This window comes from Halichondria panicea, chromosome 13 (assembly GCF_963675165.1).
Source record: "Halichondria panicea chromosome 13, odHalPani1.1, whole genome shotgun sequence".
Classification (NCBI taxonomy): Eukaryota; Metazoa; Porifera; class Demospongiae; order Suberitida; family Halichondriidae; genus Halichondria; species Halichondria panicea.
This window is the reverse complement of record NC_087389.1, coordinates 3563661-3579058: the sequence shown is the minus strand read 5'-3', so window position 1 is coordinate 3579058 and position 15398 is coordinate 3563661. Positions and strand designations below refer to the sequence as shown.

The window sequence follows — 15398 nt, the reverse complement described above, 5'->3', positions numbered from 1 at the left end:
TACCTTCGTTACGAATCACTTAACTGATCATGATCGTTAATGACATTATTATTATTTATCTCGATCTCAACGTCAATGCAAAACTTGTGGCTCGAGTGGAGTATAATAATTATGGTTACCTTTTATACGACTGATGATCGATTTGGAGTATTATTAATTTTGCATAAAGTATACAGCGATTAGCTAACACTATACTCGCAGAAAAAAAACAACTAATAATTATTCTGTGCTTTTAAACACAAAATAATGTGTGCTTGTTTTAGTTTGAGGTATAACACAAAGCTAATTTCTTGAGGTCAAGTGTTTGCCAGTGTGAGGACTGTTAGCATCATCGCTGCTGACGGAAATCTTATTTAGTCTGCAGCAAGAAAAGGAAAACATTGACATTGGTGGCTTCCTTAATCTAGGGTACGAGTAAACACTATACTTGGAGAATACATCTATGCATCATATAATATACATCTATGCATCGTTATTGTACATGTTAGACTAATTAAGCGCCTTCATTGTCTGTAATAAACAGGGACCTGTCCGGGTAGGATTGGTCATGCATGGGTCGATCATGGGTCCAGTCTAAGAAATTTAGCGTTCAGCACACCTGATAAGCAATTCTTTCTGCTGTCCAACCGCCGTTGACAGCTCATTTCTGGATTGTTGCAGGCGAGCACACAGATGTCTACATAGAATAGTCACAACAGAGTCACTATACGTACATTGCACTCATAATTATCTCATTCAAACCAACCTACCTTGGTATTTCAATCACATCTGGTTGAAACTTGGGCATCCTCGCAGGCTGACCAAACCCACCAGAGGCTATCTTCTGGTTCACCATCTCCAGATACCTCTTATGTTCATTCTCCCACTGTGGGCATAATTATTGATGATACACAAACCACTCAGCTACTGTCCTATACCCAGTTGTTGTATACACTTTTCAGATTTTTCTCTGTTTTTAGGGTACTAATTTTGGCGGATTTGCAGCGAATTTCATTAGCACAATATTTGTCAAAAGATGCATAAATACGAGTTTAAGGTTGAATGGAAAGTTTGGAGTCAGATATAGATGAAAAAAGGGCTAGCTCGTTTGCTTATCATACTATCAAAAATACATTATAATAATGCGTTTTAATTAGCGTGGATATAATTTACAAATTAATACCCGTTCCCGTTTATAACAATAACATTTAAGGTAAGCTTCGTACTTAATTAAACTTAGAATCCAATTAAGGACACAATCCAAACAACTAGATTTCCTGTTCACCTGATCTGCTTGTCGCAGGGTGCTGTTACATTCATCAGAGTGCTTGTCAATAAACTGACTAATCAGAGCCACATCAGCCCTCAGGGGAATCATTCTCCTACAAAGTGCAAGCACACAAATTACGTTAATAAAGTGCATGTAACATAACAATGATGTCATCTAGTATAACTGTGCTGTTCAGTTTGTAAATCAACCACTTTGGTATGTTATATTGTTCATGCATGTATAGTTTGGAAGGAGTAGATAATCACTCTCACAAGTCAGGCCCTCCTATCATAAAACCAAAAGCTAACAGGATCTGTCCCCTTGCTACACATGTCTACACGTCCCATGCACTCACAGTAACCAGTCGGTGAGGCTCCCGTGCACTTGCATCCTGGCAGAGAGCAAGGTCACGACCTTCTCTTGGGCCTCTCCCAGTCTCTGCTGGAGCCGAGTTCTGCAAGGGGGAGAAAGAAAACAGTCATTTTACAAGTAACACGTACATACACAACTTCACTTTGAAACTCACTTTGTGAATCCATGCACCTTCTGGTCATGTGTGTTCAAAGCTGAAAAAAAAGTGCATGGTTGAACCAACTTAATATTATTTCTGTAAGGAAATTCTCACATTTGTGTTTTCTGTCTCTCTGAAATGCTTTGAAGTCTTTGTCCACTATCGCTACCAGGTACTGTATCGATTCAATGCTGGGCAGAGAAACATAGCATGGCTGAATACACATACTGAAACATCACTAGATATAGGAGTGTGGTGGACGTACAATTGTGCATGCTACATTGACGATTTTCAAGAGACACAAATTTGACTACTTAGGAATACTATAGGACTTTTAATGGGTACTATTATTATAATCATACTGAAATATATACGCCAATATAGCATGCAGCTAGCATTCAGTATGATACATAATTATATCTATATGACACAATAATTACGTGACACGCATTTCTCCACAAAAGTTTCCAGTTATAACCTCACCTCCGATGAAAAACATCCGCTCCTTTCTTGCTGTCCCAGAGGTTGTCTTGGAATGCAAAGTCCTTTTTGTGCTCTTCAATCTTGATACGAAGATCCTGAGGCTTTGTATTTACCTGCATAGTTATGCAAAAGTGAAGTTAAACAGTGGAGTATGATATGGGCAACAGGAAACACTGTAAGAACAATCAATCAGGTGTTAAAGGTTGTGCCTCGGATGCATGCTCACTTTCAACAACAGTACACTTGTGAATTAACTATTTTGTAAATAAAAAAAGGACAACACACCGAATTTATCATGTCTTCCTTTTTAGTTATTTCTCTCACAAGTGCTTGAATATCATCCTGAAACCCTGCATAGAGAGAATGAACATACTAGAGTATATTCCCTAGCTTGACTTTAGAGCATGCCAATGTTCACAGTACCACAATGATTATACATACTTCCAGAGGTGACTTGATTCAGGGCGGACACTGTCTCACTCATACTGGTCAACCTACATATGGGCATTGAAACTTTAAATCATAAACAGCCACAAAAGAGAATGACGAAACATAATAATGACTAAAATATCCTATAAAATTATATGCAGGCAGTTTGAGAGCTGCACTGAAAGGAAGCCTACTCTAATAGCAAGGCACAAATTGTGAAGAAAAAGTGCCTAGGGTATTCACTCTAAACGACTGCACTATAAAACAGTCAGCCATTAATTTGTCAATAATTCTCCCGTACCCAGACATCTGACTACTGAGCATCCTGCAGGTGGCACTGGTGAGATGCTCGATGGCCAACAGCCTCCCTTCCAGTAGAAAGAACTCGTGTTTCACTGTGTACCTGTATAGAAAAGTTGCATCTGTAATCGTAAGCATCGTGCATAGTTAAAGGAAAGTGCATGTAACGTTCATGGACACACAAATAATTTACTTTGCTGCCAAATCGTTTTTTTCACACATTTATGGAATGCTCTCAGCACAGTACCGATGCACATGTCATTGCTTGTATTGATTGCAGCATTATAATCTCACCCGTAACATAGAGCCGACTGATGCATGAGTCTATAGACTCTTTCCAACTGTTCCACATGGTGTTTAAAGTTGTAGACGACCTTGGTGCACTCTTTGGCAAACCGGAGGTCAGCTTCCAGCGCCAGTCCCTGAGGGGCTGAGAGCGCAGACGCTGTATATAGGGGAGGGGGGGGCATATAATATTAGCGATCATTATATTCATTATGCATGAAAATTGGTGGATGAGATAATTATGCTCACCACAACATTTGAATACTAGTGGTGCACCAACGTGATAATTCTATTAAAACACACACTCCTAAGTTATTGGTATCTGCATGGGAAACATGCAACTCACGCATCGGTGGTGAGTATAGGTCCAGTGCCTTCTTACTGGTGCCCCCAAACACTGTGATGGGCCGATCGGCGGTTGTGGAGGGTAGGTTGGATGCTAGCATTGGCTCTCCCGGCTGGAAAGGAAGGTTCTCAAAGAACAATTCTTGTTGGTCCAATGGCAGGCCAGTCTGAGTATGAATGCCCTCCATGAGTCTTAATTGTCTGAACAAACATAGTACAATAGTTAAATACAACCTTTTGGGGAATTGATATCCTATTTCAAACATACAATGAGTAGTAAAAAGTAGGAGTTAATTGTCGTGCTGGATAATGCGAGAAAATATATACGTACCCACTTGTGTCATCAGGGTCAATAAATATCTTGTGACAGGTGCAGGAGTACACACAGAACACATCCACAACCTATGAGCAGTAACATCATACAACAAGCAAAAATTAATACTAGACTGTGTATTTCCCTACAGCTCTCACACTACTTTGAGTTCATGCACCTATTGAAAAGCCTCGATCTATGTACTGGTGCCAGAGTCAGTAGCTACTACATGTATACAGGCCCACCTTCTTCCTGTGTATCAGCTCGATCTGCTTGAAGAACATGTCAAACTCCCACATCTTGTTAATGTCGTTTTCCATCACTCCCGCGAGAACATCTCTAATTAGCTGGGACATTCCCCTAAGGGATTAATATAATTAATGGAGGGGAAATAAAGTAATTTCATATACTGCACGTAGATCTACATGCTAGATCGGCCATTAAACAAATTAAAATGAAAGCACCGCAGGTGCTAATGCCTCGGTGGAGATGCCAAAGCTACATTTGCTGCATGCAAAAACTCAGAGAGTGGGTAATGATCGACCATGATTGTTGTTAAAAACGATCGATGCCAAAAGTTCAAGTCTAAAATTAATGGCTGCATTATAACAGAGCCTTGCAGCTCTCTTCTCACTCTTGCAGCTACCATAGCTAGCGTTCTAATACAGAGCTAACTACTAAGTAGAGTAGCAACACTCGGTAAACAAGTTTGGCTACATGCTCTTCTGAAAAGGCTGCAATGGCATTCCAAGTAAGCAAAACTAGGCATAACTCGAGAACAAAGCATTATTTCGCAAATCCACAAATGTAAACATGACTAGAAGCCTATAGAAACTCTTACTTGCACTTGATTCATCTTTGAGCAGCTGTAGCAGTCTACACACACACACAGACACACAAACACACTACCATATACCTCGCTTGCGCATGCGCACCGAGGCATAATTAACGCGATACATGAAACACATAGTTCTAGCCAACTTACTGAGAAAGCCTTATGTCAGTTGGCAGTGTTGAGCTATATTTGACTTGGCCCTGGGACTCAGTCTGCCAGCCAGACACCATTCCACTTTTCTTTTCAGAGATTATCCTGAACCTGCATAGGAGGTGGTGGGAGTAGCTACAAACACTGTTGATAGTAAGGAACAACATCCACAAAGGCATTTCACATTTGTAAAGTGAAAATGTGACAGGTGTATACAATTAGACAAAAGATTGTAACGTGCTTTTGATAGCTCAACTGACACACCCTTCAGATGCAACACCCTCTCACGCACATCACCCACACCCCCCACACACCTCACCCCACACACCCACTCACACCTCACCCCACACACACACACTGGTTCACATACATTTGGTCCCTGTCCTCTCTTTTTCTAAACGCCTGAAAGGGCAGTCTGCCAGTGGCAGCATGGAAAAAAGTGGCACCAACACTCCAAAGATCAACCTAGAAAAAATAATTACATGTATAGTCAAAATATTTCTTTTTCAAAGTTGCAGAGAATTAGCAGTGATGGTTCCATGTTTCTATTTAGCAGCACTCAATTTGAATACGACAATAAAGGAGTCTCATACACCATTAACTCTACCCACCTTAGCTGAAAACTGCTCTTTCTTCTGAGGGTTGATGAGAGCCCTCTCATACATGCCAGGGTAGAGGTACTCCTCTGTGCCATGGAGGGAGATGAACCTCTCTCCAGGCTCTAGCTCACGGGCAGTACCAAAGTCGGCTAGCTTGAAAACAAAGCTGCAGCAATACGTAACAGCTAGTATCGTCAACCATGCAGTATGAACGCCAGCAAATTTGAATGACTTTACTAAACTTTGTACTATTAGGGTACTAAATGTCATTAACGGGAGCTTCGTTGGTTCAGCAGTTGGCCAGCCCGATTGGTCAGGCTACTAATGCGTACACATACAATAGACCAACCACGGATACATGCACGTACTACAAGTACATTGTAACTACGTGCGCACCTTCCATCTGGTTTCTGACACCTCATGATATTTCCCGGCTTGATGTCTCTGTGCACAAAATTGTGCTGACGGAGATGCTGCAGTCCTTTGGCTGAGAGGAAAATCAACATATGTACGATAGTTACCTAAAATGCAACTGCATGTATTAGACTACGAATCCTACTGCATGTAAAACAACTTATAATTATAATACACCAACAGGAGGACATAATGGTTCCAGACCATGCAGGTAGGAACATATCGATTTTTTTTATAGGCTCCTATCAGAGTTGATTGAAACTTCAACATGGGCTATTGCAAAGTTGGCGAACAAGTTAAGTGGTCTAAAGTCAGACAGGGGCGAGAGGGGTAGAAAAAGATAATATTCTTCATCCACGACCAAGAATCTGTTTGTAAGAGTGATCGAGTTTGCTCACCTACGTCATATATGACCTGTTTAAACTCTGTCTCACAGAGCCCGTATGCATTCTCTGGGGAGTCAATAACGTCAAACAAGCTGCCACTCGTGCAAAGCTCCATAATGATCACCCGACTGTGGTAGTTACGCTGTATGGGGGGGGGGACCCAATAGGGGGAGATATTATATAGCAAGTCATAGTAGAGAATGCATATATTGAATGTGGATATAATTATTGTATGGAATTTCCCCCTTGTATCCTGATTACACGCAATTTAATTTCAACTCAAAATCACACAATGAAGGCTTAGATTGTAAACAGACCAAGTTTAAAGTGCATGATGTTACAGGCTTAATTGCAGCTGTGAGCATAGCTAAGTATTGTTGGTCACGTTTTGATGCTAAAACAAATGCATTTTTGATTGCATTTTACACTGGGAGGAGCTCCATGCTAAGCATGCCAGAAAGAAGGTATACTTTGAGCCAACACACATCTTGTACACGTAATAATAATACAGGATATACGTTCTTTGATCTGATTGATTCTAATGTTGAAAGGTAAACAATCGTAATGGATTAATAGCGGTTGTATTCAAAGGGAAAAACGCACATAATTATACTGTGGGAATGATTCCATGGAATGGCTCTATTATATATAAACAGCTAGGTAGTAGTGTAAGGATGTAGTCAAACACAGGAAGTTATGTCAATATAATTATCACTGGTATAGGAAAGTACCTACACTAATTGATGAGATTTCCCTGAGAGTATGAACACACTGAAACTTTTCCTTGAATTCTTACAATTATAACACACTATGAGGGACAATCCAGAGTAGACCAGTGGTAGACTAGTGATTATTCCCATGAATTAAGTGCACTAGTATAGCAAATGACTATACTATATAGTATGTGTAGCCAAAGGCTATAATTACAAAACTTAATAATGCATAGTACATGCTCACGTCTTCCTCCACCCCAAAGAGGGAGACAATGTTCTCGTGTTTGGCTAACTGCTGCACAACATCAATCTCCCTTTTAATGGACTTGAACTGAGGACCGCCTGTGAACATCTTCACTGCCACACGATCTCCACTCGCCTGGAACAAACACCAAATCACGTTTGAAACCCAGCGTCAAGACTTATTACTAGGGGGGTCCCCTCACATTTACTTAATTTTAAGACAGCATAGTATTAGGGGAAGCCTCCAAGAGTAAATCATCTTGTGCACAATGATATTTTTGTGGAGGGAAGCTCCCTTGTATTTCAGTTTACGGGAAATTGAATATGGAAATACGAACACAAACAAAGCTGATATTAAAGTATAACATGTGAACACAATTGCTGCATGTGTACAATATGGACAATTGATTATGATCATGTAATACTGCTGCACGTACAGTGTATAGTCCATTACACATGATGGTCAGCAATTTTATTAGCTATGAATATTAACAGGAGCACATACTAAACATACCTACACGTTGTATAGACTAATACCGGTACAAAATTACGTATGCGTCAATAAACAGTGATATGATGATGTAGTAGAGGACAGTTTGTACTGATTAAAGGCCATGTCAGTATATGAATTTTTCTCGTACGTGGGCCTGTTATTTTGTACGTCCTAAGGCTAAGTCTTTTTGGCATATTAAAACGCTACGTATTTTCAAGGCTAGACTGGTTCATATCAATCCCTAGTTCACCTTGTTGTAGCCGACGTACACCGCCCCTGTGGCCCCAATGCCAAGCTTCTCACGAGTATTCCACACATAGTTGGCTGTATTGCACACTTGATCATGGTGACCTGCCATATTGAAAATGTTCACTGTTCGATGCCGAATAGATCTATCTGTTGTAATAAAGCAAAGGATAATAGACAAAGCATCAGTCTGTCTATATGTAGATCTATACTGCAAATATCATGCTGTGTAACAGGTACATAATCTACTGTTGCAGTCTAGGTTAGGTATCCAGATGGTCAATGCAGACAGACATCAAGATCTAGATCTGTCTAGGTGTATAGTAAGCTACATCTTACCAATTACATGTAGATATCTCTGATCTTGAGTTCTACAGCACAGCACTCACAGAAATTTGTTGCGGTAGAAAGTTAGTTTGCAGTGGGAAATACCCATAATCTACAAGGGAATTCCCTAGTTGGGCGGAGTCCTGTAAATGTGGTTAGGACTCCGCCCAACTAGGAATTCCCCAATTAAAAAACTAGCCTCGATTTCATGCCGCGGTCTGAAATCGAGGCCAGCCAGTCTCTTGCTTTAAAAAAAATACAATACCGTACAAACTCTGGTACAAACTACACAAAACTCAAAACCACTATGCTCCTGTGTAAACACTCACAAACTAGTCTTAGCAGACTATCAGAGCTCTGAGAGCTACCGGTATACATAGCTATACAGGAGCAAATATTTCACGTTAAATTTACTGAGTCAAATATCGAATCACGAAAATGCCTTGGATCGTACACTACATGTGTTTTCTTGCTAATAGAGCTTCCTTCACTTGAGCGTGTGCTGGTCCTATCCACTTGACCAAGTGGGTTATATCTCTCATCAATCCCTTGATTTCTTTGCATTCTCAATTTTATCTTAGCTCTGACAACCTTTTGAAACTTAGTTTTCTTGGTAACTTGGAGTAACTGATATACTAGGATGCCAATGAACGCAACAAAAGCACAGCTAACAAGGCAAGTCACAACAGCTGTCCGTACATACTCATCGTCAGGGCTTGGCAGGTATATGTACGTAACCGTAATCAGCCAATAGTTCATTAGATAGAAGAGATCCAACAAGCGACATACAGAGCACCTGAATGGTTTGAGAAATGCTTGTATCACTATCAATCCACCAACAACAATACTGTGACTAAAAAACACGGCTGAAAAACTGTAGTTCACTAAAACAGTGTCGAGAAAAAACAGAAATACAATCACCCACAATCGGACACCGAACCAAAATCGAAATTTTTTTTCAAACGGTCCACTGTAAGCATCAATGAATGGGAGAAATCTGTTAACTATTCTGAATCGTAACAGATAAAATGCAAATGTGAGTACGATTGTGAACGGCAACAAAAGTAGAACCGTGAAAGTAATGGCAAAGAATATTAGGGTAATGTGAGAGCCTTCTGCATACCTTTGGCCATCTGGAAACCATACAGCAAAGCTTTCAATCTCACTGCTGTTACCAATTTGAAGATTTACGGTTTGAAATGTGAAGATGCTATAAACATTGCTAAGAATTTTTGAGTAAGAGAAGAAGAGTAAGGTAGCAAGAACTTGTACACAGGCAAATCCGAGTTTGTTAGCCAACCGCATAGAATATTTGCATGCCACAATCAGGATGATGACTAACAGCCATAGATACAGCGGAAATACAAACTGCATACCGTATTTCACACTTGCGGTCATTCCATCATAGAAGCAAAGAGGAAATCCTATGTCAAGATTAAGAAAGGAAATGAAAACACGCAGAAAGATTGGATAAATGCCATCGACATCAGCTAGCACCCTATGAACAGTTAAATTTAGTATATTGGAGTAAATCACCAATCCACATATAGTACCAGTTGATACTGTCAGATTGAGAGCAAAGAGAATAAACACAAAGAAGATACCTGCCAATCCATACAGAAAGATTGTAAGAATCCAAGCATTTGAACAGACCTGACAAACATCAGAGCCGAAAATAACACTGTATCCTGGAGCACACTGTCCGCAAATTTGGCCAGAGCGGTGGTTTAAACAAGAATAATCGGGAATAGAAAGATCAACTTGTAAATTGCCATCACAGCGATTTGGAAGACATTCCCTAGAAAAGTACACTGTTCCGTTTTTATAGCCGATCCATGATGTGGTACCGGTAGGATTGTCGATAGCACCGGTGTTAGCGTCACAAGTTAGGCCGGATTGAGTCAATAGTTTTACACAGTCACACTCATTGGTTTGGCTACCTTGGAGCGTGAAGCCAGGTGGGCACTGAAGGACCTGCACACGGGCAAGCTGCACTGTGTTGTGTTCTGGAGAGCGGAAAGGACTTGGAAGCTGGTACAGATTGAATTCAGTTGTTCCTTCTGGAAGTACTAACGTATTCAACAGAGACACGGAGAGAGATTGTTTTATCACACCATTTGGGAGGACTTCATTGTTCGTTCGTAGCCTCCAGTAACTCTGACTGCTCAATTCTCGTATTATATAGTAGGCTTCGTAAGCATAGAAGACAGTAAGGAATTTTTTGCCTGGATGAGTAGAAATGGATCCAATCACAGGGCTAGTAAACGTGTGATTAGAAGATGATGTTAGCCCGCGGTCCATCCAGGTACAATTAATGTTCTGTTCAGCAGCACTATAACTATAGCAAAACCCATTAGAGAAGGACAGTTTAGCATCTGTGTCATTTTCGAAAGAGAAAATGTGGCGATTCAAATTTGTGGTGCCTAAAAGTGAATTTTTACCATAATTATCTCTTCCATTCAGTTGACTCAAACTATTGCACAAGGTATTGAGAGACATTGCATTTACTGAAAGGGAATCACCATTTGTCATTGAAAATTCCACAGATATGTTCACTTGAGTGATATTTTGAATGGTATATGGTGAATTGGTCACTAGTTGAAGAGTACACAATGGAAGATTATCAGCAAGAACCTCGGGCCTAAACGTATCTGCTGCATAAATTGCACTTCCTGATTTAGCAGTGTTGTTACTAAAAACAACTTTCACTGGTTCCACTAAATAGAGGAAAGAGTTATAATCATCCAGTTGTAGCGCACCTCCAAACGTCGCTCTACCTTTAGTAAAGGTCAAATTGTGCCCACTAAGATAAATGTTGCTTGAGGCTACTTGCATGCAAGATCCAACAGAGTCACCTGAAATGTATGTGTTGCTAAGCACTGAAATGTTGCGAATACTTATGAATTTGAATGCACCAGATGTCGTAGGCAAGGTATTCTGGTTATTTTCCACGCATGAAACATTTTCTATCTCAATTTGAATGCCACAATCTCGGGAGGTGTCACTGCTATCCACATACAACAGCTGAGGTCGATTATTTCCCTTCCAAATAACATTGTTGATGGAAGCTGTGTAGCCTGAGGCCAGAGCTTGCAAGTCCATGATGTAAACAGAGTAGAGAGGAAAGTTATTCTCAATAAAACTCAGATCTTTTAGAATCAATGGGCTGTACTTTGGTAGTAATGTTGTGTTTCTACCGAAAGATTGAAAGTAAGTAGCAATTAGGATCCCACAGTTATTTTGATACAAGCCAGAAAGAGTGATACTCGAGTCAGTATGGAAACTTGCAAACAAAATCACACTAGAACCAATTGTGATTGCATCATCGTTACCTAGTACTACCAAATCAAGCTGTGCTACTACCGCAAAGTTGGTCTGTGCATGAGTCAAACCAAGCGTACTACCACCTGAAACAGGAATTTGAAAATTTTTATTGAGATCGGATTGCACATTTAGATAGGGGCATTGATTCTTGTTGGATTTCGAGACTATATTTGCGACCAGTAAATTGATTCCTTTCTGACACATGTTTGAAATTGGTGAGTCAATGTAGTACAAATATGTTCCACTTCCAGATGCACTGTAATCAGTTTTTGAGCAGCTCACGATACGTGAAGAACTATTATGCTGTTCTACATTAGCCAATACAGTATTGCCACACAGATTAACTCCGATCAGAGCAAAACCATAGTAAGAGGAGATGATCACATTTGATAGTTGGACATCAATACAGTGGTTAAGAAGGAAGACAGTTTTCTGTCTATATCCGAGATAATGAAAATCAGTGCTAGCATTAATGTATCGAGCAGCTGAGCTACTAATCAAAGCCCCACAATTCACGAAATCAATGTTTTTAATATGCAATCCACTCACATTGAAAAAACCGAATCCTCTACCCTCTTGGGTGCTCGTATTGTACAGGCACTCCACAGTAACACCAGCAACTGCACCAATAATCGTAATGTTTGTGGTATTTTCCACTATGCAAAATTCACCACCCGGTACGCTTTGTCGTTCATCAATAACCAAAATTGTGTTTGGTTCAATTGTCCGCAATCCTGAACATAAATAGTCCTCAAGACTGGTAATGTTGCTTGATCCTGGGATGTGAACCTCCTCTGCTGCAGTCTCTCTTGAAACACACATTGAGAGTGCGATTGCCAGCACGACAATGAAATCTGCAAGGGTTTGAAAGCTACTTAAAGAGCAGCGAGTGATCTTATCTCTAATAATTATGACACTTAACAATAGCTTAAACAAACGTATTATGCTTGGACTCATAATGAGGCACAATAATAATTATGCTAGCAAATATAGAGAACAATGCACTAATTTGCAATGCATCAGCCAGTTGGCATGTGAATCACATGCCAACTGAATACAGCATGTAGATTCTGTTCATCACATGACAACTGAATATAGCACTTAGATTATGTTCATCAGTGTAAGACGAATAAGGTCAATAAGTCTTGAGATAATACCTGAAGATACGTATTCAAAATTAATGCAGTGATAATTGGAACCACTGCACTTTAGTGCTGTGATAATTATTGCATGCAATAAATGAGAATAGACATTGTGATTTATAGTGGATGCTTGTTTTAAAAAGATCACGTATTAAGCAAAAGAATTTGTTACTCTCGACATTCATGCATGTTCATGCATGTCATAATAATTGAATTGAATTTTTTTTAATTGATTATCCATGCATATCGCATATATACGTACATGCATGGAAAGGGTTGCACAAAAGGTAGTCCTATAGCTATCTAGGTGCTTCCCATGAATATGGTAGATCTATCATCTACTCAGTAGATACTGCATAGATCTACATGCACTTCTGATAGAGCATTTATTACTGTAGATATGTAGAGTTATTATTAAGCTTTAACCATAATTATGACATTATCTCTGCTTTGACTTACCTGCTTCATGCCACATTCTCTAGTCTCTCAAGCTCAGCTTTTCCGAGTTATCCGGCAATGATCGTGTGTGAAATAAGCTAAAAAAGATCTAGACTACTAGCAAAGGTCAGGAAACCATACTAGGCATTGTAGGATAGGAGGATGATGACTGGCATTGGATGCTGCTCATTCTTATTCAGCTACTTCAGGAGCAGACCTCCAAGATGTATGGCCTGTGGGCCAAAATGCAGGACCAAGATTCCCAAAATCCCAAAGAAAATAGCGCAGATATAGATTTAGTACTTTGCAATTTTTATAGCAATGGTGAGTAGATCTAGAGTGTGCATATAGAACCGTGTATTAACTATATCCTGTGACTTTATTCTCTCCCCTCTTTCCCCCTTTCATTCACACACGTACACATATACACAGTTTAGTGGTGCATTTGCCGTCACGATGATGTTCCCTTTCCTACCATTCATGGTAGAGTTCCTATTACCATGGCTACTTGAAGACGAGACTCAAGTTGGTGAATTCACCAGTGTTTACTGATCATGTAATAACAAGAGTTTATAATAGAGAGAGAGTATCGAACGTAGGCATACTGTGTATCAGATGTATGCGGAGAGTAACGTGACTTCCTGTATCTGTCACAAGCTTGGAATTTGCACACTGACCAATCCAAGCGTGGGTGATGTAATCTATCAACCCTTCCAAGTGTGGGTGATGTAATCTACTTTCTTGATAGATGACATCACCCACACTTGGATTGGTCAGTGTGCAAATTCCAAGCTTGTGACAGATACAGGAAGTCACGTTACTCTCCGCATACATCTGATGTACAGTATGCCTACGTTCGATACTCTCTCTCTATCATAAACTCTTGGTAATAATAAACTTGCCCCAAAGCAATGAGCGTACCGAATTCCATTATCCATTATTGTTAACTAAGGAAGGTTTGCTCACAGTCTGTAAAGTAAGGCCACTCCAAGTGACACTCTGGTTTCTGGTCCTGAAGTTTTTCTAATTGCATGCGGGCGGGCGGGCGGCTTTTCTCATTATGTCATTATCAATTTCACCTTATGAACTCATTATTTTGCAAATGAATATCATTATCGTACCACATGGACCATTCTGCGCATGCGTAGTAGAAATAATGAGATAGAAATCCAAGAATAAAATTTGATGCGGGCGGTGGACCAGAAACCAGAGTATCACTTGGAGTGGCCTAAAGGTTTAGATAGATTGTTCTAATTTATTTCCTTCTCTATACCACAATTTAATAACCAAACTAGACTGCACTCTCTGATATCCTTGTTCTTTGTCCAGGAAAGGTCTGTTGTGGTTTGTCCTGTGTCTAACACTGATCGTTAACCAAGTCTGCATTGGGGTGCTCATGAGCTGTAGCATTCTGTTCATCAACAATTCTGCCCCCTTTGGCAAGCTTGGAACCATCCATGGCCTAGCCACCTCTCTCACCTCATTTGGAAGGTAATTGACTAATGTGTGCAATGATCATTGTCCGTTTCAGAGGGCCCCACAGTCAATACCAATACATGTGCTCGATCCCTATAAGGTTTCAAGAATTCTCTGCATTTCCGATTGAGTTAATAATTGTTGGGTCCTTGAACGTGTAATCTTTATACTGGTTATTAAATTTTGTAATACTGATCGAAACATGCAGATTTCTTCGCCTAAATGTGGTAAGTTGTTTTTGTATAGAGGTTGTTACTACCGACTACCACCTCCGCGACCAGTACGAGTAGATCCCTGGATGTAATCACTTATTTCTCTTACTATAGGTCGTTGGCTCCAGTGGTGGCAGGAGGTATGTTTTCCCTCAGTTTGTCTGCTACTATGAGTGGCTATGGATACCCTATCGACTACAGATTCGTCTTTCTCATGTTCGGACTAATGTATCTCTGGTGTGTGTTGTTTGTCGCTTGTCTGCCTGTTAGCATCAATAAACAAAAAATAATTGAAAAATGACAATGTTTGTTTTGGTCGGTGCTATTTGTTTACCGTATAGCATATATATAGGAGCAATGATTTATGTTTCACGCTATGCAAATATGCATGTTGGTTGACCTGTTACCAGAAATAAAACTGTATAGCAAGTAGGATGTGTCGATCTAGTACGTCGACGTCACTAGAGGAATTTAATTATTGATTC

The 15398-nt window shown here is 40.0% G+C and overlaps 1 protein-coding gene and 1 long non-coding RNA gene across 4 annotated transcripts; one reads left to right on the top strand and one right to left on the bottom strand.

Annotated features, from left to right (window-relative positions):
- Positions 1-137: 137 nt before the first annotated feature.
- On the bottom strand, positions 138-8485 carry LOC135346706 (serine/threonine-protein kinase TBK1-like). Its single transcript, XM_064544425.1, has 23 exons — positions 8334-8485; positions 7999-8144; positions 7257-7391; positions 6312-6441; positions 5896-5986; positions 5512-5665; positions 5271-5365; positions 4901-5011; positions 4161-4275; positions 3934-4004; positions 3604-3803; positions 3267-3417; positions 2974-3075; positions 2685-2737; positions 2529-2593; positions 2244-2356; positions 1875-1951; positions 1776-1815; positions 1605-1703; positions 1265-1361; positions 750-865; positions 599-676; positions 138-358 (listed from the first exon to the last, which is right to left on the bottom strand). The coding sequence occupies exons 2-23, from the start codon at positions 8104-8106 to the stop codon at positions 283-285; spliced, it is 2277 nt and encodes a 758-aa protein (XP_064400495.1). The 5' UTR covers positions 8107-8144; positions 8334-8485; the 3' UTR covers positions 138-282.
- Positions 8486-13331: 4846 nt separating this feature from the next.
- LOC135346726 (uncharacterized) lies at positions 13332-15280 on the top strand. Of its 3 annotated transcripts, none has more exons than XR_010398103.1 (4): positions 13332-13549; positions 13658-13754; positions 14555-14716; positions 15028-15280. It is a non-coding gene; the product is annotated as an uncharacterized LOC135346726 (long non-coding RNA). The 3 variants fall into 3 exon arrangements; XR_010398104.1 differs by having other exon boundaries at positions 13658-13781; XR_010398102.1 differs by having other exon boundaries at positions 13658-14716.
- Positions 15281-15398: the final 118 nt, after the last annotated feature.

Excerpts from the sequence above, each read along its gene's own strand:
- LOC135346706 (XM_064544425.1), bottom strand. The coding sequence starts at position 8,106 with ATGGCAGGTCACCATGATCAAGTGTGCAATACAGCCAACTATGTGTGG. Across the intron at positions 3,076-3,266 it reads CAGTCGGCTCTATGTTACGG|GTACACAGTGAAACACGAGT; the intron begins GTGAGATTATAA and ends TTTTCTATACAG. Across the intron at positions 677-749 it reads GATGTGATTGAAATACCAAG|ACATCTGTGTGCTCGCCTGC; the intron begins GTAGGTTGGTTT and ends TATTCTATGTAG.